Source organism: Dromiciops gliroides, chromosome 1, assembly GCF_019393635.1.
Source record: "Dromiciops gliroides isolate mDroGli1 chromosome 1, mDroGli1.pri, whole genome shotgun sequence".
Classification (NCBI taxonomy): domain Eukaryota; kingdom Metazoa; phylum Chordata; class Mammalia; order Microbiotheria; family Microbiotheriidae; genus Dromiciops; species Dromiciops gliroides.
In genome coordinates this window covers 633,713,006-633,735,170 of record NC_057861.1, presented here as the reverse complement: position 1 = coordinate 633,735,170, position 22,165 = coordinate 633,713,006, and the positions used below count along the sequence as shown (strand labels likewise).

General features: G+C 46.5%; 1 protein-coding gene across 2 annotated transcripts in view; it reads left to right on the top strand.

The window, feature by feature from the left end:
- Positions 1–11,836, top strand: part of SBK1 (SH3 domain binding kinase 1) — a 128,570-nt gene extending 116,734 nt beyond the window's left edge. For both annotated transcript variants that reach the window (XM_043982293.1, XM_043982284.1), the window contains exons 2-4: positions 2,664–2,875; positions 3,274–3,476; positions 5,856–11,836. In XM_043982293.1, coding sequence (XP_043838228.1) covers positions 2,671–2,875; positions 3,274–3,476; positions 5,856–6,638 — 1,191 coding nt within the window. In that variant the 5' untranslated portion in view covers positions 2,664–2,670 and the 3' untranslated portion in view covers positions 6,639–11,836. The remainder of the gene's footprint in view (positions 1–2,663; positions 2,876–3,273; positions 3,477–5,855) is intronic.
- The last annotated feature ends 10,329 nt before the right edge of the window (positions 11,837–22,165 follow it).

The window sequence follows — 22,165 nt, the reverse complement described above, 5'->3', positions numbered from 1 at the left end:
CAAAAGGTGTCTCTCCTTAAACTGTACCACTTAAACTGTACCCTGAAGCTTGAGACAGTGCAGCCTGGAAGCAGTGCCCCACTTTAAGAAGGAGTTAAAAGTCAAATAAGAGACAAATAAGATGAGCAGAGAAAGATGTGGACCATAGAAAGTTTCTTTAGTGACAAGGAAGATTGAGGTGCACCCTCAGAAGAGCATAGCAACGTCAGGGTTCCTACATCCAAAACTTCCAAGAAAAATATGAATTAGTCTCAGGCCTTGGAGGCACTCAAAAAGGACTTTGAAGATAAAGTAAGAGAGATAGAGGAAAAAATGAGAGTGATGCAGGAAAGTAATGAGAAAAAAGTCAACAGCTTGAAAAGCCAAATGGAAAAGCTCTCTGAAGAAAATAATTGCCTAAGAATTAGTTAGGAGTGAACAAATGGAAGCTAGTGACTTTATGAGAAAGCAAGACACAATAAAGCAAATCCAAATGAATAATGTGAAATATCTTCTTGGAAAAACAGAAGACCTGGAAAATAGATCCAGGAGAGATCATTTGAAAATTATTGGACTACCTGAAAACTATGATCAAAACAAGAGTTTAGATATCATCTTCCAAGAGATTGTCAGGGGAAATTACCCTGATATTCTAGAAGCAGAAGGTAAAATAGAAATTAAAAGAATCCACTGATAACCTCCTAAAAGAGATCCCAAAAGGAAAACTTCCAGGAATATTATAGCCAAATTTCAGAGCTTCCAGGTCAAGGAGAAAATATTGCAAGCAGCCAGAAAGAAACAATTCAAGTAGTGTGGAGCCACAGTCAGGATAACACAAGATCTAGCAGCTTCTACATTAAAGGGTTGGAGGGCATGGAATATGGTATTCCAGAGGGCAAAGGAATTGGGATTACAACCAAGAATCACCTACTCAGCAAAACTGATTATAATTTTTCAGGGGAAAAAATGAGACTTCAATGAAAAAGAGGACTTTCAGGTAATCATGATGAAAAGACCTGAACTGAATAGAAAATTTGACTTTAAAATACAAGACCATAGAGAACCATAAAAAGGTAAACAGGAAAAAGAAATCATGAGGGATGTTAAAAGGTTAAACTGTTTACATTCCTACATGGGAAGATGATACATCTAACTCATAAGAACTTTCTCAGTATTAGGGCAGATGATAGGAATAAATTTAGACAGAGGGCATAGGTGGGAATTGATTATGAAGGTATGATATCTGTAAAGTATTTATTTTTTATCTGTTTGTTTTTTGTGGGGCAGTCGGGGTTGGGTGGTATGCCTGGGATTGAGTAGTGGGTGAGGGTCTTGTGTCTGAGGCCAGATTGTGCTCAGGTCCTCCTGGGTCCAGGGTGGGTGCTTTGTCCACTGTGTCACCTAGCTGCCCCATGATGACATCTAAAATTGAGGGGTGAGAGGATTGCACTGGGGGAGGGGGAAGGGGAGAGGTAGAATGGGATGAAATTCCACATGAAAGAAGCAAGAAAAGGCTTATGGAGTGGGGGGGGGGAGAAATGGGGGAGGAGCAGGGCAGTGAATAAACCTTATACTCATCACAATTGTCTCAAAGACCTTAATCTCTTCAGAGTTGGCTCAAGAAGGGAATAACATACACAATCAATTGGGTGGAGTAATCTATCTAACCCTGCAGGAGGGTAGGAGGGGAAGGGGATAAGGAGGGAGGGGTGAAAGAAGTGAGGGCAGATTGGGGGAGCAGTCAGAAGCAAAAAAAGGGATACGGTAAAAGAAGATAGAAAATAGAGTAAATACCATATGGGAGGGAATAAGTTGGAGGTAAACAGTTAACAATAGAAATTGTGAAAAAATTTTGAAGCAGAGGCAAGAGTAATATAAGAGGAGGAGGAGGAAGATGAAGAAGAAAATTGAGTGATTTATGGGTTGATGATGATTGGAAGAAGATGAGAACTCATTGAGGAGGTAAAATGAATTGGAGAAGGAAGTATCTCTGCCACAAAAACCCTAAATGGGGTGACAAAGAGTTGGACTTGGCTGAAAGGACTGAACAGAATATTTCCATATTAACAGTAGCACACACTGTCTGCCACTGTCTCCCCAAAAGATGTGGTATAGCTAGGAAAGAATGAGGATGGGGACGTTCATAGATCACAGACTTAGAGCTGAAAGAGACCTCAGGGGCCATCTAGTCCAACCCTGTCATTTTAAAATGATGAGGAAACTGAGGCCCAGCATGATTAGTGACTTACCCAAGGCTCCACAGGTAGTGTCTTTCTTTCTTTTGGGGGGGTGGGGGTGGGGGTGGGGCAATGAGGGTTAAGTGACTTGCCCAGGATCACACAGCTAATAAGTGTCAAGTGTCTGAGGCCGGATTTGAATTCAGGTCCTCCTAAATCCAGAGCTGGTGCTTTATCCACTGCGCCACCTAGCTGCCCCTCACAGAGAGTGTCTGAGGCAAAATTTGAACCCAGGCTTTGGGACTCTAGAACCAATGCTCTTGCCACTGTTTCTCTGAGCTCCTGGGAGGGAGTTGGTGTTCAGTTTTATTGATCTTTGTCCTGTTGCCTTCTCATGGTCATCTTTGTTCAGCCCAGTGAGACTTCCCAGCAGGTAAAACCTCCACTTACGCTTACCTACCCCTACCCCCCTGCAGTCTCAGTTTGATCTCTCTCCCTTCCATGCAGGGAGAAGATGAGTGGTGGCTGCCCAGAGCAGGAGCCCCCCCGTGCGCTGGCCTGCTGCAGTGGCAGTGGTGTGCCCCTCCTCACGGAGGACATGCAGGCCCTCACCATCCGCACACTCTCGGGCACGGACGTCAGCAAGCACTATGACCTCATCCGGGAGCTGGGCAAAGGCACCTATGGCAAGGTGGACCTGGTGTCCCACAAGAGCACAGGTGGGGTGCAGGCTGGTCTGAATCCCTAGATGGGGTGTACCCATTGTGCCTGAATGTCCACAGGAGCATTAGAGCATATACCTCCACTTGGGCACTGTAGATTATACATGTCTATACACACAAATATGTAGCCTATGTATCTGGACTGGCATACAGATGTGGCACAAATGTGCCCATGCATACGCAGATGTGGGGGGACATATTTTGCTGTGGGTTATAACCCACATATAACGTATGCCTGTGCCCATGGAGGTAGGGGACCATCCATAGCAAGGGTATCGTCCATTAGAGATCTGAAGGGTGGGAAGCAAGAGGAAGATGAAGGAAAAGGGTCAAGGGCAGGCCAATGGCACCACCACACACACATGCACATCCTCACAGCATTATCTCACTTGCAGGGACCAAGATGGCTCTGAAGTTCGTGAATAAAAGCAAGACAAAATTGAAGAATTTCCTTCGGGAGGTCAGCATCACCAATACACTCTCCTCCAGCCCTTTCATCATCAAGGTCTTCGATGTGGTGTTTGAGACTGAGGACTGCTACGTCTTTGCACAGGAGTATGCACCCGGTGGGGACCTCTTCGACATCATCCCACCCCAGGTAGCCCCTGTGGCCCAGCTTGTGGCCCCTTCCCCCTAGAGCCTACATCTGAGGGAGCTGTGTTCTTCTCTCCCTCCAGGACACAGCAGCCTGTTCTTCCTTCCATTTCCCCCACCCCTCCTCCCAACCTCTACAAGGAGGGCCTGGGGATCTAGGGTCTGGGAACTTTATTGGAGCCTGACCCCGGAAGGAAGGGGGAGGAGAATGAAAGGCTGCCTCATTTCTCTCTGGGCTCTTCACTTTGTCTGCCTCAGAGGGGAACCAGTATCTCTAGGGCTCCTCTCCAGAGTCTCGACCTCTTGGACCCTGATCAATAACAATAGCAACAGCATTTATATGGCACTTGTAAGGTTTGCAAAGTACAGTGTGTATGTTCTCTCATTTGATCCTCACAAGAACCTTATGAGGTAGGTGTTATTATTATTTTCCCCATTTTTACAGATGAGAAAACCAAGGCTGAGAGGTTAAGCGATTGCCCAAGATCACACAGCTAGTGAGTGTCTGACCAACCAGGTCTAAAATCCCAGAGAAACAAGGGCAGGAAATCCTCCTTTCCTCCAGAAGCCAATCCCAGCTAAGCAGAGAGTAGAGGAAAACAGGCTTGAAAGGTCCAAGACGAGGAAAGGGGATTGGAAAAGCTTTAATTCAAATAAAGATCCACTCTTTCCCCAGAGTAGGAGCCAAGGTGTGGTATGGGTTAGGGACAAGGGCTCCTCTACCCCCCAACCCCAGTTAAGGACTCCAATTTGGAGTTGCCATGAATAGCATAGGGAGAGGTCACATTCCTTACCTGACTTTGTTTAAACTGAATATAAACCCTTGCAATCTATCACCAAGATGTCCTATTTGATGCTAGGCTGAATAGCACCCATGGTCATGCTAGATTTCCTTCTCTGCTTAATAGAACCTTTTTTTTTTTTTAAATAGGATATGGAGGGTCGGTCCCTCCATCCCCCTGCCTCCACTCAGACCAACACCCACTACCTCGGCAGGAGGACCATCTTATATATAACAGAGGACAAGTTCTAACAGCCACAGTCAAGTCAACATTATTCCTCAGGCATAGAGGGCACCCCTTCTGGTTCCACTGACCACATGCCTGTTCTGGCAGCCTTTGGGGTTGGGGGTGGTACAAGGAAGGGAGGAGCAGGCAGGGGAATCAGGAAAGAAGGTAAAATCATAGACTCACAAAGTGTTAGTTCTAGAAGGAGACCTTGGAAATCATCTGGCACACTCCTCTCCTTTTATAAAAGAAGAAACAAACTCCAGGGTTAAATGCCTTGCCCAAGGTCACCCAGCTAGGACATGGCAAAGCTGAGAGGAGGAGGCTGGACTCTTGGTTCTGATCACTTTGCTGCCTCCAGTTGTGATGGCAATAGCAGCAACCCTTCCCATCTCAGTGGCCCTTCCTTCTTTCCAAAGTACCTTTATATCCCTTCTATTTCTGCCCCCACACACTCCTGTGAAGCAGATATTTTTATCCCCATTTGCAAAAGGGATATGGAGACCATGGAGAGTTTATGTGACTGGAGATCAAATGGAGGTAGTGGTGGAAGTAGAATTAGAACACAGGTCTCCAAACCCTTCATGGAGGAAACTTGGCATATTGAGGGTTACTCAGCCACTAAGTAAAAGATCCAGCACTAAACCCCAGGTTGCATGACCTCAGTCCAAGGCATTGGGGGTATCTCACTGCTTAGCACAGGGTCAGTTCAGTTAAACAGAGACTTTGTTCTTGTTGTTGAGTCATTACTCTTAGTGACCCCATTTGTGGTTTTCTTGGCAGAGACACTGGAGTGGTTTGCCATTTCCTTCTCCAGCTCATTTTATAGATGAGGAACTGAGACAAACAGGGTTAAGTGACTTGCCCAGGGTCACACATCTATTAAGTGTCTGAGGCCAGATTTGAACTCAGGAAGATGAGTCTTCCTGACACCAGGCCTGGTGCTCTATTCACTATGGCACCACCTAGCTGCCCATAAACAAAGAGACAGCATGGAGTAATGGGAAGAGCATGGAGTTTGGAGTCAGGCAACCTCAATTCAAACCCAGTTCAGCTACTGGCCAAATTGGAGCAATTTCTTCATTTGTAAAATGGGGAGACTGGATGAGATCATCCAAAGAGCCTTTCAGCTCAAAAGCTCTGATTAAGCACCTACTAGATGTAAGGCATGGTTCTAGGTGTTGGACGTACAAATATAGAAATGATAACAGGGCCTGTTCTGAAAGAGGCTAATGGAACAAGGGCAAATACACCAGCAAAGGAACAGTCCAGACAAAGTATTTGAAGGGAGGGAGGAGAAACCTTCAAGGTATACTCAAGGGGCTTGGGGAAAGATGTTGGGGTCATGGCTTCTGATCCCTTGTACTCTGCCTCAGGTGGGGCTCCCTGAGGACATCGTGAAGAGATGCGTGCAGCAGCTAGGTCTGGCCTTGGACTACATGCACGGGCGGCACCTGGTCCACCGAGACGTCAAGCCTGAAAATGTGCTGCTCTTTGACCGTGACTGCCGACGGGTGAAGCTGGCCGACTTTGGCATGACCCGAAGGGTGGGCTGCCGTGTGAAGCGGGTCAGCGGCACCATCCCCTATACAGCCCCCGAGGTGTGCCAGGCAGGCAGGGCCGAGGGCTTTGCCGTCGACACCGGCGTCGACGTCTGGGCCTTTGGCGTCCTCATCTTCTGTGTCCTCACGGGTAATTTTCCCTGGGAAGCCGCCTCAGGCACGGATGCATTCTTTGAGGAGTTCGTGAGGTGGCAGAAGGGGAGGCTCCCGGGCTTGCCCTCTCAGTGGCGGCGTTTCACTGAACCAGCCCTGCGGATGTTCCAGCGGCTACTAGCCCTGGACCCTGAGAGGCGGGGACCCGCCAAGGAGGTCTTCCGCTTCCTCAAGCACGAGCTCACCTCAGAGCTCCGCCGCCGGCCTTCTTGCCGTGCCCGCAAGCCTGCTGGTGATCGCCTGCCCGCTGGGCCACACCGCCAGGAAGCTCCAGCACCACTCAAGAGGACGGTGCTGACCGAGAGCAGCGGGACCAGGTCCTCCCCTCCCACCCCTCCTGAATCTGGCCTCACCTCACCAGGGCCGGCCAGCAGGACGGATGGGCGGCAGGACAAGAGCAAGGGGCAGCTGGTCCTGGCCACAGCAATAGAGATTTGCGTCTGAGCTGCCCCCCCTGCCCGATGCCAGTCCCCCCTTAAAGGGCTCCTCTGTGGCAACTCCTAGGGAGGGCTCCTCACCCCAGCGCTTGCACCCATGAGGCTAGCAAGAACCCCCCCAGACCCAGTGGGTGAAGGGGACATAGGGGGATGGGGGACTCAGGGTGGGGAGAGGCCCTTCCTTTGCCTGCCAAAGGAACCAGGAGTCACTGTTCCCAAAGCAAAAAAGAAACACGGTTAGACAATAGTAATCTCGTAGCACTAGCCTGAGTAGCTCTACAAGGTTCGGTCAGGACAGAGATGGAAGAATGCCCTGTTCACGTGATGGGGAGCTGGTGGGCCCCAGAGCCCCCCAGGCTCCAGGCACTCTCCCTCCCCCAAGGAGGAAGGCACAGTGGGGTTGGGAACAGCAGGGCTGGGCTGCCGCAGTCCCACAGGGGCCTCAAGTGAGACATTAACCAAAAATCTGTCTAAGGGGCCAAGAAGGAGACAGGGCAGTGCCTGCTCCCTGCCCCCCTGAGAAGTGACAAGGTGATGAGGGGCCCAGAGCCCAGAGCCCAGGACCTGCACAAAGAGGGACAGATTACCAGAGCAGACCCAAGGTTGCGAGGTAGGATCCTGTGGAACATAGGGTGGTTCTTAGGGACATCATCCCCAGCCCAGCTAAGGCAGCAGGGCTGACTCCAATCTACTTTCTCCACCCCTGTTTCCCACCCACCCTTGATTCCTTCTTACCAGTTTCACCGGACTCTCTGAAGTCTTTCAGCCTATCCTAGCCACTCTGTCCCATTATTCCTGGCCTTTCTCCTTCCCCCTATCTCTTTCCTACCCTCTCCCTCCATTGCCCCAGACTGCCTCCTTTTTCTTGGGTACCACCCTCTCCTCAGGCCCTTAGTTTTTGCCTTTCTCTTCTCTGCCTTTGGGAAGAGAGAGGGCAAGGTTTTCCTTAGAGGGCAGGGAGAAAGAAGGGGCTGTTGATCCCCAAGTCCTGGTGGAGGCCCCAGGATCAGAGAGCTCTCAATGATGAAGATAACAGGGAGATCCAAGGTTCTGGGCCACATAGAATGGGGAAAGGGAGAGCAACCACGGTAACTCCAACCCCTGGTCCCCAGCCCTACATGCTCCAGAACTGTGAGCAGGGCAGATCCCAGGGCAAGCAAGGAGAAGACCAGGAGTAGGAAAAAGGAAGGACACAGGGATGAACCGACCCAGCTACCTGAAAAATGTAGCAAATGTGTAGTGTGTGTACGTATGTGTGTGTGTGTGTGTGTGTCTCACAGACATAGAACATAGAATGTCAGAGCTAGAAGAGATCTTAAGAGTTCATTTAGTCATAGGAGCATAGATTTCGAGATGAAGGGGACCTCTGATTTTATAAATGGGAAGTAAGGCCCAGAGAGGGGGAGCCCAAAGTTACACAGCAAGTCAGCGCCAGAGCTAAGTCTAAAGCCCATGTCTCCCCAAGAGGGGACACACCTATGACCCTTTGTCACGTCTGGCTTGTCATTTCTCTCCCATCTGCCTGGGACAGTCGGCAGTGGGGATATGGCCAAGATTCAGGAGGCAGAGGGCGGGATTGAGGCCCTTACAATTGAAGTTCTGAGAGATGGGACCTTAACACAAGGAAAGGAGAGAGAGCAGGGTGAGGATATGTCTAGTCCAAATTCATCTAAATTCTTAGGCCTGAATCATTGGGCCTTCCTTCTGACTCTCATTTGAGTTGGAGCGGGAAGGAAATACCTACCTTCCCCTTCCTTTTCCCCCCAATCTAAGCACTCTTAGAAGATACCAATAAAGAATGGTCTCCTTGGGAGGCAGCCTCAGTGGCCTGGGGACTAAGGCGCCTCTAACAAGATAGGCGACCAGGACCAGAAAACATGACTCCCTGGCAGAACTTTCCTGTCCTGGACTGGGATGAAAAGTTCTTTGGAAACCTGAGCGGGTCTGGGAGCAGGGGGTGGCCAGGAGCTTGTGGCTCCAGCCAGGCAGCCATGGGCTCCAATCCCTGAGCCTCTCAAGGGGCGAAGTCTCCTCCTGAACTGCCCCAGAGAAATCCAGGATTTTGTGTGGCCAGGGCCACCGCCTCCCTATGATGGGGCAAAGGCCTCGGTGCCATCAGAACTGAAGATTGTCAAAGCTAGAAGGGACCTCTAGTTAAATGCCTTCTTTTACAGAGGAAATTGAGGCTTGGAGAGAGGCAGTTATCTGCCCAAGACCAGGACTCAGAGCCTCGCTTTCTGGCTTCCAGGCCTGGGCTCTCCCCATAAATGGCTTTCAGCAGGGTGGTAGTAGGGCCCTGGGACCGAGGAAAGACACGGGGCAGAAGCAGCCCTGGCAGAGGATTCCTCAACCTTTTTCCTCACTTACGGGGGGTTTGTGGCAGAAATTACTCAGTATCTTTGGCTTGGGATCTGACTTACCAGCTGTCATGCCCTAGGTCAGCCAGACAAGCACTTCTCTGGGTTGGGGTCCTGCTTACATAGACTGGGAGGCTCTCGGGTGAGGGAGGGAGCTGTGGAAAGTGCAGTGGGGATAAGTATGCGTGGGTGAATGAAGGTGTGAATCCCCTGCCTCACCTAAAGGCAAGTCTCTTCAACTGACCCCTGATAAAAGTGGGGAACGGGACTCATAGGTGACACCAGTCTCCACCAAAGCCCTCAGGGAACAGACAAGGATCCTTGGGTGAGGGCCTGGGGGTGCCAGCCTAAGGGGAAGCCCTCTTTCCCAAGCTCCCCACCACCCCTGGCTCTTCAGGAGACTCTCAGCAATAACCTCATACTTGGTGGGGCCAGGGAACCTAGGGGCCCCAGACCCAAATGACTCCCCATCCTCCAGCCACTCCCTCCCAGCCAAGGCCTACTGTTCCTCCCTACCCCATCACAGCCTCCACTGACAGAGGAGGCTCCAGGGACCCCTCACAGGTCCAGACGACCTGGTCAACACCTCACCCTCAGGGTTGGGGGTCCTTCATCCCCATCAACCCAGAAAAGGGTAGGCACTGGCAGCACCCCACTCTTTCCATCAGGGCCTGAGCCCCTCTGTATCCAGCATTTGGGTGAGGGATGGAGGGTAGGGTTTGGGGAGCAGCCCCAAGCCTGTCTGGCCCCACCCCACATCCTTGAGTGGGATGGGCCCCCAGGTGGCTCCTGGGAGTGGAGTGCCATACACACCCATCCTACGATAAGCAACAACCCCCCAGTCCCCTCCCCAAGATCACACAAAAGGGCTATTGACTCCTCATCCCAGACCTAGGCACAGTTTACAAACCAAGCTGACCCTGCATTGGCCTCAGCCTCTTTCCATTCTCTTCAAAGAAGGGCAAAGGATCTTGGACACTTTCAGGGCAGAGTCCTTGCTCAGGCTCATAGTTGGAGAGGGGGGAGGGCAGGAAGGGCAACATATCTAGCCCAGCCAAGATTCCAAGAGTGTCCCGTTGAGGAGCAGGCATTGGGGCCCTCTGGAGAGGTGCTAGGGAAGTAGCAAATGCCCCTCTCCTCCCCTAGATTCATCTCAGTGGAGACCCCTGCTTCCCCATCCCCTTCCCTTGGGCAGTCAGCCTCATTTGTTCCAGAAGGGCAAGCCCCAGGCCTGTAGCCAGGTCCAAAGCAATTGCTGAGGCCCTGAGACCACCGGTGCCCAATCCTGAACTCTTCATCTTCGACTCCTCCTTTTGCCTTAGGCCTCCTCAAAGTCCTGATCTCTCTCGTGCAATAATGTTGAAGTGAGACTCTGCCGTAGACAAACTTCTCAAACTCTCTTTTTTTAAAGATCCTGTTGAGGTTTTTCTCTCATTGTAGAATCATAGATTGTTAGAACGGGAAGGGGACTGTATGTACCATTCTAGTCCAACCCCCTCATTTTACCAATGAGGATGCTGAGGCCCAGAGAGGGAAGGTGACCTTCCCTAAGTCACACAGCAAGTTGGTGATAGAGCTGGGATGAGGACCGTGGTTTTCAGACTCATGGTCAGTGTAGGGCTCTTCACGCTACACCTCGCTGCCTTCTCTGGCCATCAGGTTGGGACCCTTTGCCCCATAAGAGAGCTTTTGGTCACAGATGTTTACCTCAGTTTATGTCACTGTCAAAGAAACAAAAATATACATATATAGCAAAAAAAAAAAAAGATAGATGTGAAAACTGCAAAACAACAAAAATTCCCCTAGTGATTCTTCCTGTTGTGAAGGTGCAGTGTATGTTTCCCAGGCTGGGCAGGAGTATCCACCTATTCTGCCTAGCCTTGCTTCCTGTCTTCAGTCTGTCAAACCCCCCCAGACCATGCCCACCCCTTTCTTTGGACTGATCAGGGACTGAAGGGTAAATCAAATCTCCTTCCTCCTACAATGAAATCTCCCTGTGAACTGGTGCTTCTCAATTTTTCACCCAGTAGTTGTGCACTAGGGTGGAGTGGGAGGGTCGGGAGGAAGAACCTTGTGGTTTCCCAGGGTGGAGTGTGGCAGAAGCTCCAAGAAAAAAAAGGGGGCCTAGTGCCAACCCATTGGTAAAACCCTCCTAGCCAGTCCCTACAACCCAAAGTAATTGGGAATCTAGAAGCCAAGCTAGAAAACAGATCCTAGGTGGGGTGGATGGGGAAAGTCTTCAAGAAAAGAGGTTGGGTGCTGTGGTCTTCTCTCATTGGCCACACCAGGCAGTGGGGAGGCCCCAGCCCTGAGCTCAGGGATGCCTGAGCCTCAGAATCCTATTCAGCTGCACTACCACCATCACCTCCCAAGCTCTGGCTCTTCTCTATATTCTCTGGGCCGGGTGGATCCAAATTGGGAGAAGCCCCAAGCTGGTCTCTCCCAGGATCCCCAGAGCCCAGCCTGCAAACCCCCTCTAAGCCTTCCTCACTTCCATCAATACCCTGACTTGGTCATCTAACACTATGCTCATTGGGGGATCCCCGGGGCTCCCCCCTTGCCCAAATCTGGTTGGGCTGTGAGTTTGGAGGGTAAAAATGTATGTATGTTCTCCCTGTACCAAGCCTGGGATGGGAGACCAGAGTTAATCTCCTACAGAGAAACCACCACTACCCTGCAGTCCCATTCCTCTCTCTGAAGACCTCATCGTCCTGTCTTCCTCCACTCCCACCCAAGTGTTTGTAAATACTTTGGAATCCTTTGCCCCTATAAGAAGGAGGTTTTTAAATGTGTTATTTACTTCTATATTAATGACAATTGCTATAAAATAAAGGGTTAAAAAAGCTGAGTCTCCTGCTGGGTTTCCTAAGGGATGGGACTGGATTGTGGGCCTTGTGAGGCTTTATGGGGATGACCTTGGTGGGAAGTGACCAACATTCCCATGATAGTATATGTACTGCCTTCAATCTGCCAGTGTCTCGGTGTCTTTGGGTCAGTTGAGGACAGACTCAGAGGTACAACCTCTTGGAGTAATTGCATCCCTGGCTCATTCCCCCATTCAGAGTCTCCTCTCTAGGAAATGTGCATTTGGCTCATTTTGAGGATATTCAATGCAGCCCTCCTGCTAGTAGCCGATGAATACTTTGAATAGGGCATAAATGAGACAGGCCAGAAGCAAGGAAAAAGCTCACCGCATCAATAGGGAAGTCCCAGCAATGTGGGTAAAGTTGGAGCTTCTTCAAAGAAGTGTTCATTGGTGTCTCTACACAGAACTGGTCCTTCCAGCAGCCTTTGTCCTCTCCCCCTGCTACATAGCCATCCAAGTCACAACTCCTGTTGATCCTACCTGAGCTCAAGAAGCCTCAGGCACTGGCCTAAGGAAAGCTAACCAGCTGATGCCTCTTCCACTGATCCCAGAGTCCTCCCCCAGATCTTTCCACCCCAATCTTTCCCAGTGTCACTGCATTCTGGGAAATGGAGTCTGCCTATAATCACCCTCTTATGTTGGGTTGTTGTTGTTCAGTCATTTTCAGTTGTATCCAACTTTTTGTGGCCCCATTTGGGGTTTTCTTGGCAGAGATACTGGAGTGGGTTGCCATTTATTTCTACAGATCATTTTACAGATAAAGAAACTGAGGCAAATAGTGTTAAGTGACTTGGCCAGGGTCACACAACTAGTTTTTGTTTTTGTTTTTTTTTAGTGAGGCAATTGGGGTCAAGTGACTTGCCCAGGGTCACACAGTTAGTAAGTGTTAAGTGTCTGAGGCTGGACTTGAACTCAGGTACTCCTGACTCCAGGGCTGGTGCTCTATCCACTGCGCCACCTAGCTGCCCCCCCAGGGTCACACAACTAGTAAGTGTCTGAGGCAGGATTTGAACTCAGGAAGAAGATGCCACCTAGCTGCCCTGTATGTCGGGAGAACTGCTCAAATGAATTTGGTAGGAATCCCTTCTGTGGAAGGAGATGTTACCAATCTCCTACATGTATAGGACTTAGAGCTGGGTCTGGGGGAAGAAGCACTGATTCTGGAATCATAGGACTTAGGTTAAAATACTGTCTCTGAGCCTTAGCACCTGGATGACCATGGGCATTCCATTTAGCTTCCCTTGGCCTCAGTTTGCTAATCTGTAAAATGAGGGTGGGTTGGACTACATGAGGTCTCTTCCAACTCTAGATTTATGATCCAAATGAACAAGAAGCCAGCTAGTGCAGTCCTCTTATTTTAGAGGTGAGGAAACTGACCATCAGAAAATTTGAAGTGATATACCTAAAGTCACAGAGTTAAGTAAGCAGCTGAGCCGGGCTTTAAACTCAGGCCCTCTGAACCCTCAATTCCAGCATTCATTGTACTGCATGCCTTGCTTAATAGATCTTAGAAAGCATCGAGTCAGGGGTCAGCTAGGTGGCATAGTGGATAGAGGATTCAGGAGGACCTGAATTCAAATCCAGCCTCAGACACTTGATATTTACTAGCTGTGTGTGGCCAGATTTGAACTCATGAAGATGAGTCTTCCTGATTCCAAGCCCAATGATCTGTCCATGGCACCACCCACCTGCCTTCCCTCATTTTACAGGTAAATAATCTGAGGCCCAAAGAGAAGAATAAACATAACAGTCCCATTTCTCTATCACTTTATAATTTACAAAGTATTTCCCTCCCAGCAACCTTGGGAGGAGATGGGCCAAGTATGATCCCCTCCCATTTTACAAGAGGGGAAGACACACAGAGAGGGGAAGTACCATATCCATGCTCAGACAGGAAATAAGAAACAGATCACCTGTCCCTCAAACCTCGGTTGATTTCCTGTCACTTGGACCTCTGCAGCCTGCCTGCCCTAGCTCTGCCTAGATACATACCCTGACAATTACACTCCATTGAACTAAAGGCACTGTATCTCCCCTATTCTCTCTCCTGGTTTCAGACCTACCTTTGGACCCACATCCCTAGAATAACAGCCTCCTCCCTTGCACCTGTGTTCAGACTCTTGACTTTTGCCTCACCAAGGCTCCCTGCCTGGCAGCCTCCCCCATTCTGTCTATTCTACCACCAGCTGAGCCTCGGTTATGACACCTTTCTTTTTTCCCCGAGAGCCCTGAAGATTGGCTTCCTAGCTCTCTTCTATGTAGCCAGAACGGAGTGGTTCTGGGTCAGTTTCTCTTTTCTGCTTGGCTCTCTCTCTCTAAACTCTATAGGAGGGGAAAAGCAGCTTAGGTCCTCCTCTCTCCCTTCCTGCCTGGCCCTGCCCCATATCCCTGAAACAAATGTTCTTAAGGCAAAAGTTCTTATGAGGTTTTCGTTTTCGGGTCTTGGATCCCTTTGGCAGTGTGATAGAGCCCTTCTCAGAATGATGTTACTAAATTCCTAAAATAAAATAAATAGAATTTAAAAGGAAAACAAATATATTGAATATCTTTTGTAGACAGACTGTGATCATGTGAGATGTAGCAGTCAGTCTCAGTAATTTTGAAGTAGTGATGAGTACAAATGATATTCTGAGATATGCAATGTCGTGTGATAGGAAAAGATCTGTGACTTCTCTATTGGTAACAATCACAAGAACTACAAATACTCCTGTACTTTGTTGCCTACATTCAGAATAGAAAGAACTGCTAAAGTTCAGTTGGGGAATAGTGAAAATAAAGATGTAAGGTAGTTTTTGTTTTTCCCCATTCAAAGCTCACTGACCCTCTGAAATCTATCCCAGGACTCAAGTTAAGAACCCATACTGTAGCGGATATTTACATCTAGTTGCATTGGGTAAACAGATGAGTAAAAGTAACAGTTACAATGTCACAGAAGGCTCACAAAGTTACTCCTGGTGTTCCCTGTATTGTAATTAGAACTTGACCTTCTATTTCTTAGCTATCTTATCTTTACGTCTGTCTCTATCATCTTCTCCATTCTGAGAGATCGAGCTCCACTCAGCCTGACTGGTGCTCCTGGGTGCCCTCCCCCAGAATGGAGAAGAATAGATATGATCTCAATTATCTGCATTGGTGGCATCTTCAGTTTAGTTCTGTTTTGGGTAACAAAGGCAAGCATGTATGTGTAAACACTGGGCCGTCCAGGGTACAAAGAACAGCATTCAGAAATATAGGGATGGGGGGCAGTTAGGTGGCGCAGTGGATAAAGCACTGGCCCTGGATTCAGGAGGACCTGAGTTCAAATCCAGCCTCAGACACTTGACACTTACTAGCTGTGTGATCCTGGGCAAGTCACTTAACCCCCATTGCCCCACAAAAATAAAAAATAAAAAAACACGAACAGAAATATAGGGATGCCAGGAAAACCCAGAGTCAGGCTAGGTCTTTAAAAGCCTCATTCTTCACAAAAGAAGGCTATCGATGCAAGTTATTATTGGAAGCTTGAGAAGTTTGAGGGTGTCCCCAACCAATGAAGTAACATCAGGAAGGGAAATCACAGTCTCCCCAAAACTGTGTCTCAGTGTGATAACAAGATTTCCTAGTCCCATCTCTCATATACCCTACCTCATTCCCCCTGCCTCAAAGTTTCCTCTGCATTCAGCTCTAATTTAGTCCTTCTGCCACCAAGCAAAGGATTCAGGAGATGCTCTCTTTTAATATCTTGAAACCAAAACCTGGCCCCTCCATCTTTTCCTATATCCTCCTCCACAGTGAGTCATCCAATCACAACATGCTCAGTCAGCTGTTTAAAGTGAAAAATCGACGCTGAGAGGAATTTCCGGGTCTAAGCTCAAGGCAAGTTGCAGGTACTCATCTTAGTCACAACTTCCGCTTGGCACAGCTTCACACAGATCTGTTTGGTTGTGTTGTTTCTTTCAGTCACCTGTGCTTCTCTCTGCCCCCTCATTCCCCCTTTCAGTCAATTGAATTTTCTCACCTTCCCACAACTGGCATCATAGGACTTAGAGATGGCGGCTACTTCAAAGGTCAAGTCCAACCCCATCCCACCCCTCATTTTATAGCAGAAGAAACTGAGACCCAAAAGAGGTTAAAGGATTATACTAAAAGTCACACAAATGGTAAGTGAAAAGGGCAGAGAATTAAACACAGGTCCTCTGATTTAAAATTCAACCCTTTTCCCACTATACCATGCTGTCTACCTCTCACTATGCTAACCTCTAGGCCAGAATACCCCATTATTGAAAGGTAAGGACACTGGTTTGTATTCAAAAGCTAAGGTCCTATCACTACCTTCATGACCCTGACCAAGTCACTTGACCTTTCTAGGTCTCACCCCATCTGTAAATTAGAGAAGGATGGAGTCCATATTTCATGTCCTTCAATGGCCCTCTAAATCCTATTGGTTCCTGCCCTGTGGGAAATACATAAAAAGTTTCCTGACTGTGACAAAGCTGAGTTTCATTTATTTACATGTAGTTGGCCAATGGTTCTGATGCCTAGATTTGATGCTTAAATTATCACTGCCTCCTAACATGATGATATCATTGGTCCTCTTGGAGAATGAAGGATGAACAACAACATTACAATAGACTCCTTATTATTCTCCTTGCCTCAAGTCTCCCCCTAATGAAGTACATCTTTCACACTGTTACCAAAGTGATTTTCCTTAAGCACAAATCATATGTCACTTCCCTAATGAACAAACTTCAGTGGCACCCTACCACCTCTAGGATAAAATATAAACTCCTAAATCCCTTCACAGCCTGTCCCCAACATCTTTCCAGCCTCCTTATACATTATTCCCTGTCCACACTATGATCAAGCCAAACTGGCCTCTCTGTTTCTCACATAATACTCCATCTTCTGTTACTGTGCCTATGTTTTAGCGGTCTCCCGTTCCCACCCGGGATGAACTACCTCCTCACCTCTACATCATAGAATCCCTCCGACTTTCAAGACACAACTCAATTACCACCTTCCTCATGAAACCTTTCCTGATTCCTCTCAAGTTCTAATGACCTCTATCCCTAAACTACTTTGCATTTATTTGTATTTATCCTCTTCATATTATTCTGCACATATTTATGTGTGTACATGGATGCCCCATTAAAATGTAAGCTCCTTAAGAGCAAGGATTATTTCATTCTTTGTATTTGGGCCTCTAGGTGGTACAGCGGATAGAGTGCTGGACCTGAAGTCAGGAAGACCCGAGTTCAAATCCAGCTTCAGACACTTACTAGCTGTGTGACCCTGAGCAAGTCACTTAACCCTGCTTGCCTCAGTTTCCTTATCTGTAAAATGAATTGAAGGAAATGGTAAACCACTCTAGTATCTTTGCCAAGAAAATCCCCAATGGGGTGTCATGAAGAGTCTGGAATAACTGAACAAAAATAAACAACATTTGTATCCAAAGTAAGCTTGTATACAGAAGATGTAATATAAATGCTTATTGAATGCTTGACTGATACTTAAGGGGAAAAGTAACATCAAGGTAAAAAAGGCACAAGATTATGGTAATGATAAGATTTCACATTTCTAGATTAAGATTTGTAAGTACTTTCCTCATAGCATGAGAAACAGCATAGTGTTGTATGGGTGTTCAGGGTGAATAAGCACCTCTGGTGGGAGGGCTTGCCAAGCCCTTTTCAGAGCCACTCATCCACCTTTGGTGTCCACCTATCACCCAACTCTCACCTGTGGCTTCAAGAAGCTAGCTGTAGCATACACAGCCACCACACCATGGTAAACGGTCTTGGTTGACAGTCTAAACCAAGGTCAGGGTAACCAACAAGCCATAAAGCCACTGGTGAGTTAAGGGGGTGTCAACCCCAAGCATGGGAAGACTTCCCCTAGTAGGATGGGTGGATGAGAACATGAAAACGGTTTGTTCCAATGGACATGAAGACTGTTGAAACAGGCACCGTGGAGCACTTAGCATTTGGTCAGGCATCAAAGGTCATCCACTGCATCCTGAGCCATCGCCAGTCATCTTGCTGCTGGACTTTGATGATGCTAAAAGAGAGAGTGAGGCTGATAACATCCATCCCCTTGAAGGTAGCCTCACTTCCTGCTTTTCTGAGAAAATCTAGGCCATCCACTATAAGCTTCCTTGCCTTCCCTACTCCATACTTCAAAAGCCCTCTGCTTTTTTCAGTCACCCTATCTTCCATTATTCCTTTCTCTAACCCTCTGTCAAGGCTAAATCCTCAACTTGTGCCCATGATCTTTTATTCTCCTCCCTCTTCTAAAAGCTTGCCAACATCCTCCTTCTCTAATCTTCAGTCTTTTTATTCTCTAGTTTCTTCCCTGCTGTCAATCGTGTCCACGTGTCCACAACTGCCCCTTTCTGTTTAAAAAAAAAAAAATTGATGCTATTTTAAAACATTGCTGTCACCCCCTGATGACTTCCTACCCCCAACAAAAGATCCATCCTTAATTTAAAAAAAAAAGTATAGCTAAGTCAAACAGTACAACATGTTGGCCATATCTGACAACATATGCCTCATTCAGTACCTACAGTCCACCACTTCTCTACTAAGAGATGGGAGGCATACTTCACAATTAGTCCTCTGAAGTTACAATTATAGTTCTGCATTAAGCAGAATTCTGTAGTCTTTCAACATTATTTCTCTTCACATTATTATAGTAATTATGTAGATTGTTCTCCTAGCTCTGCTTACTTAGATCTATATAAGTTCAAACAAGTCTTCCAAAGTTTCCCTGAATTCTCATATTCATTGTTTCTTATAGTGTAATAAAATTCCATTATATTCATATACCAAAATTTACTTAGTCATTCCCTAGTCAATAAACATTCTCTTTTCTTCCTTTTTTGGGCTACTACATAAATACCTATGTGTATATATATGCACATATAAACATGTATGCACATATATATTATATCTTCATATAACTACATATATGTAGATATTCACATGCATGTACACACATGCAGCTGGGTGACAGCACAGTGAAAAGAGAACTCAACCCCAAATCAGGAAGACAAGACCAGAATTCAAATCCAGCCTCACTTACTAGCTATATGACCTGGACAAGTCACTCAACCTCTGTCTGCCTTAGGTACTTCATCTGCAAAACTGGGATAACAAGAGCACCTCCCTATCAGAGTTGTTGAGAGAAATAAATGAGCTAATATTTGTAATGTGCTTTGCAAACCTTAAAGCACTATATAAATGCTATCACCATCATCGTCATTGGCATTTCTGGATCAAAGGGTTTGAAAAATCAAATGACTTTTTAGTGTAATTCCAAATTGTTTCCCAGAATGGTCAGGATGATTCACTGCTATACAAACAGTGCATTAGTGCTTCTATCACATTACTGTCCCTCCAACCTTTTCTATTTCCATCTTTGTCATTTTTTTTAATCTGAGAGGTGTGAGGTAAAAGTCATTTTAATTTGCAGTTCTCTGATTTTAGCCACTTTTCTTAAAAATCTTTCACTTGACTTTGTCATCCCTTCAAGCACTCATCCTGGTTTTTTTTCCTCCCTTTCACGTATTCTTAGAAAAAGCCATCTGTGCCCATTGACTCTGTTTCCTCACCTTTAAACTCTTGCAATCTTGCTTCTCACTTTGCCATTCAACTGAAACTGTTCCCTCCAGAGGAACCAATGATCTCTTAATTTATTAGTCCAATAGTCTTTTCTTAATCCTCAAGCTCCTTGACCTCTTTGCAGCTTTTAACACTATTGATTACCCCTACCTCCCAGACACTCTCATCTCCCTTGGTGCCCATGACAATGTTCTCTCAAGGTTTTCTACCTACACAATTTAGCAGTCCTTCCTATCCTCCTTTGCTAAATCATTATCCATCTCTTCTCCCAACCAGAGTGCATATCCCCCAACAGCTTTGGCTTAGGCCTTCTCTTTTCTCTCTCAGTGATCTCATCTTCTCTCATGGATTCAAATATCAATTTTATGAAGATGATACCCAAAGCTAGCCCTCATCTATCTCCTGCCCCAGCCTAATTTTACATGCATTTTTAAAAACTGGTTTCTTTTGGAATTTTTTTTTTAAATCACAGTCATTTCCCAATATGCTTCCCACATCACTCTTCTAATGAAGAAAATCAATTAAGCAAAATCAACTGACAAAACAAATACATCTGATATGTACAACATTCTACATCTATAGTGCCCCACCTCCCTATCAAAAACAAGGAGTAAAAAAAAAATCCTGGGGGGCAGCTAGGTGGCACAGTGGATAAAGCACTGGCCCTGGATTCAGGAGTACCTGAGTTCAAATCTGGCCTCAGACACATTACACTTACTAGCTGTGTGACCCTGGACTTAACCCCCATGGCCCTGCAAAAAAACCCCAAAAAACCAAAAAACAAGGAGTAGGTGTCACATTTTCTTTTCTTCAAAATAATTCATTATTATTCACTTAAATTTAGACAAACTATAGTGTTTTATTTACATTATTGTAGACTTTAGAATATATATATATATATATATTTTTTTTTTTTTGGTGAGGCAATGGGGGTTAAGTGACTTGCCCAGGGTCACACAGCTAGTAAGTGTCAAGTGTCTGAGGCCGGATTTGAACTCAGGTACTCCTGAATCCAGGGCCGGTGCTTTATCCACTGAACTTTAGAATATATTGTTCCCTTAATTCTGATTTCTTTGTTTTATATCACTTCATTCAAGTCCATCAATTTCCTAAGGTTCCTCTGAATTCCTCATATTCCACTACTTCCTCAATTGATATATACCCACCTTGCTTCTAGGCTTTTGCTACTATAAAAAATGTTACTGTGAATAATTTTGCATATATGGTGCCTTTTTTTAGGTCTTTGACCTACTTGTAGTACATTCTGTCAAAGTGATCTTCCTAAAGATCAGATTGGACCATGTTACCTCCCGACTTAATAAATTCCAGTGTCTCTGGGGCAGAGCCAAGATGGTAGAATAGATGCAGAAATTCACCCAATAACTCCCAAATTCACCTCCAAACAACTTTAAAATATACCTCAAATTAAATTCTGGAGCAGCAGAGCCAACAAAAGGTCAAGGTGAAACAATTTTCCAGACCAAAACTTAGGAGATCAGTAGGAAAGGTCAATCTCCAACCACCAGGTTGGTTGTTGGCCTGAAGCACAATGTAGCATAGGCTACACCTTGGTGCCAGCAGTAGGCTTCAGGGGCAGCTCCAACAGTGACAACAACAGCTTTAGGAGCTCTCAGCCCACAGACAGTAAGGAAGTCTGCCAACTAGTCAGAAAGAGAATGCCTTTGGTGACATTGGGTTCATGACCCTGTTGCACTGCCTATATTCAGTTCTGGCTGCAGTTCCAGGGTAAAGAGGAGCACTAGTGCTTGTGATTAAAGGGGATCAGGGGCCCCCCTAAAAGTTCCAGAGTAGAGAAAGTGCTTATGGTGACTCGTAAGGGATTAGGGGTCTTGGTCTCAGTTCCAAGGCAAAAAGGAATACTAGCACCTGTGGCTTCAGGAGAACAGGAGCACTGGTCACAGTTCAAGGACCAAAAGGAGTAGTAGCACCTGTAGCTGCAGGAGAACAAGGTCTCTTCCTGGGGAAAGACCAGAGTACAGACCAAGAGAACAGTGACCACACCTCTCCTTAAATCATACAACCTTTGAAGCACCAAAAACTTATAGATACCCCCAGAACTAGATCTGAAAACAGCAGCACAAAAAATCTGAAGCTTGGAACAGTGGCCCTTCCACCCCAGGAGCAGAACAAAGTTAACAAAGTTAAAAGACAAGAAATAGGCGGGGAAATGAACAAACAACAACAACAACAAAGAACCTGACCATAAAAAGTTATTATGGTGATAGGGAAGATCAAGGCACAAACTCAAAAGGCAACTATGTTAAAATAGCTACAAGCAAAGCCTCAAAGAAAAATGTAAATTAGACATGAGCCCAACAAGAATTCCTAGAAGGGCTCAAAAAGGATTTTCAAACTCAAATAAGAGAGGTAGAGGAAAAATTGGGGAAAGAAATGAGAGATGCAAGAAAATTATTTTTAAAAAGTTAATATCATATGAAGAGGCACAAAAAACCTATTACAATAGAGGGAAAGAAGGGAAGGGTGAGCATTGTTTCAAACTTACTCATCAGATTTGGTTCAAAGAGTGAATAACATATACACTCATTTGGATAAAGAAATTAAGCTTACCCTTTAGGGAAGTAAAAGGGTAAGGGGAAAGGGGGGGCACTGATAGAAGGGAGGACAGAAGCAGGGGAGGAAAGGGGAAAGAAAGGGAGGGCAGATTGAGGGAGGCAATGGTCAGAAGCAAAATCCT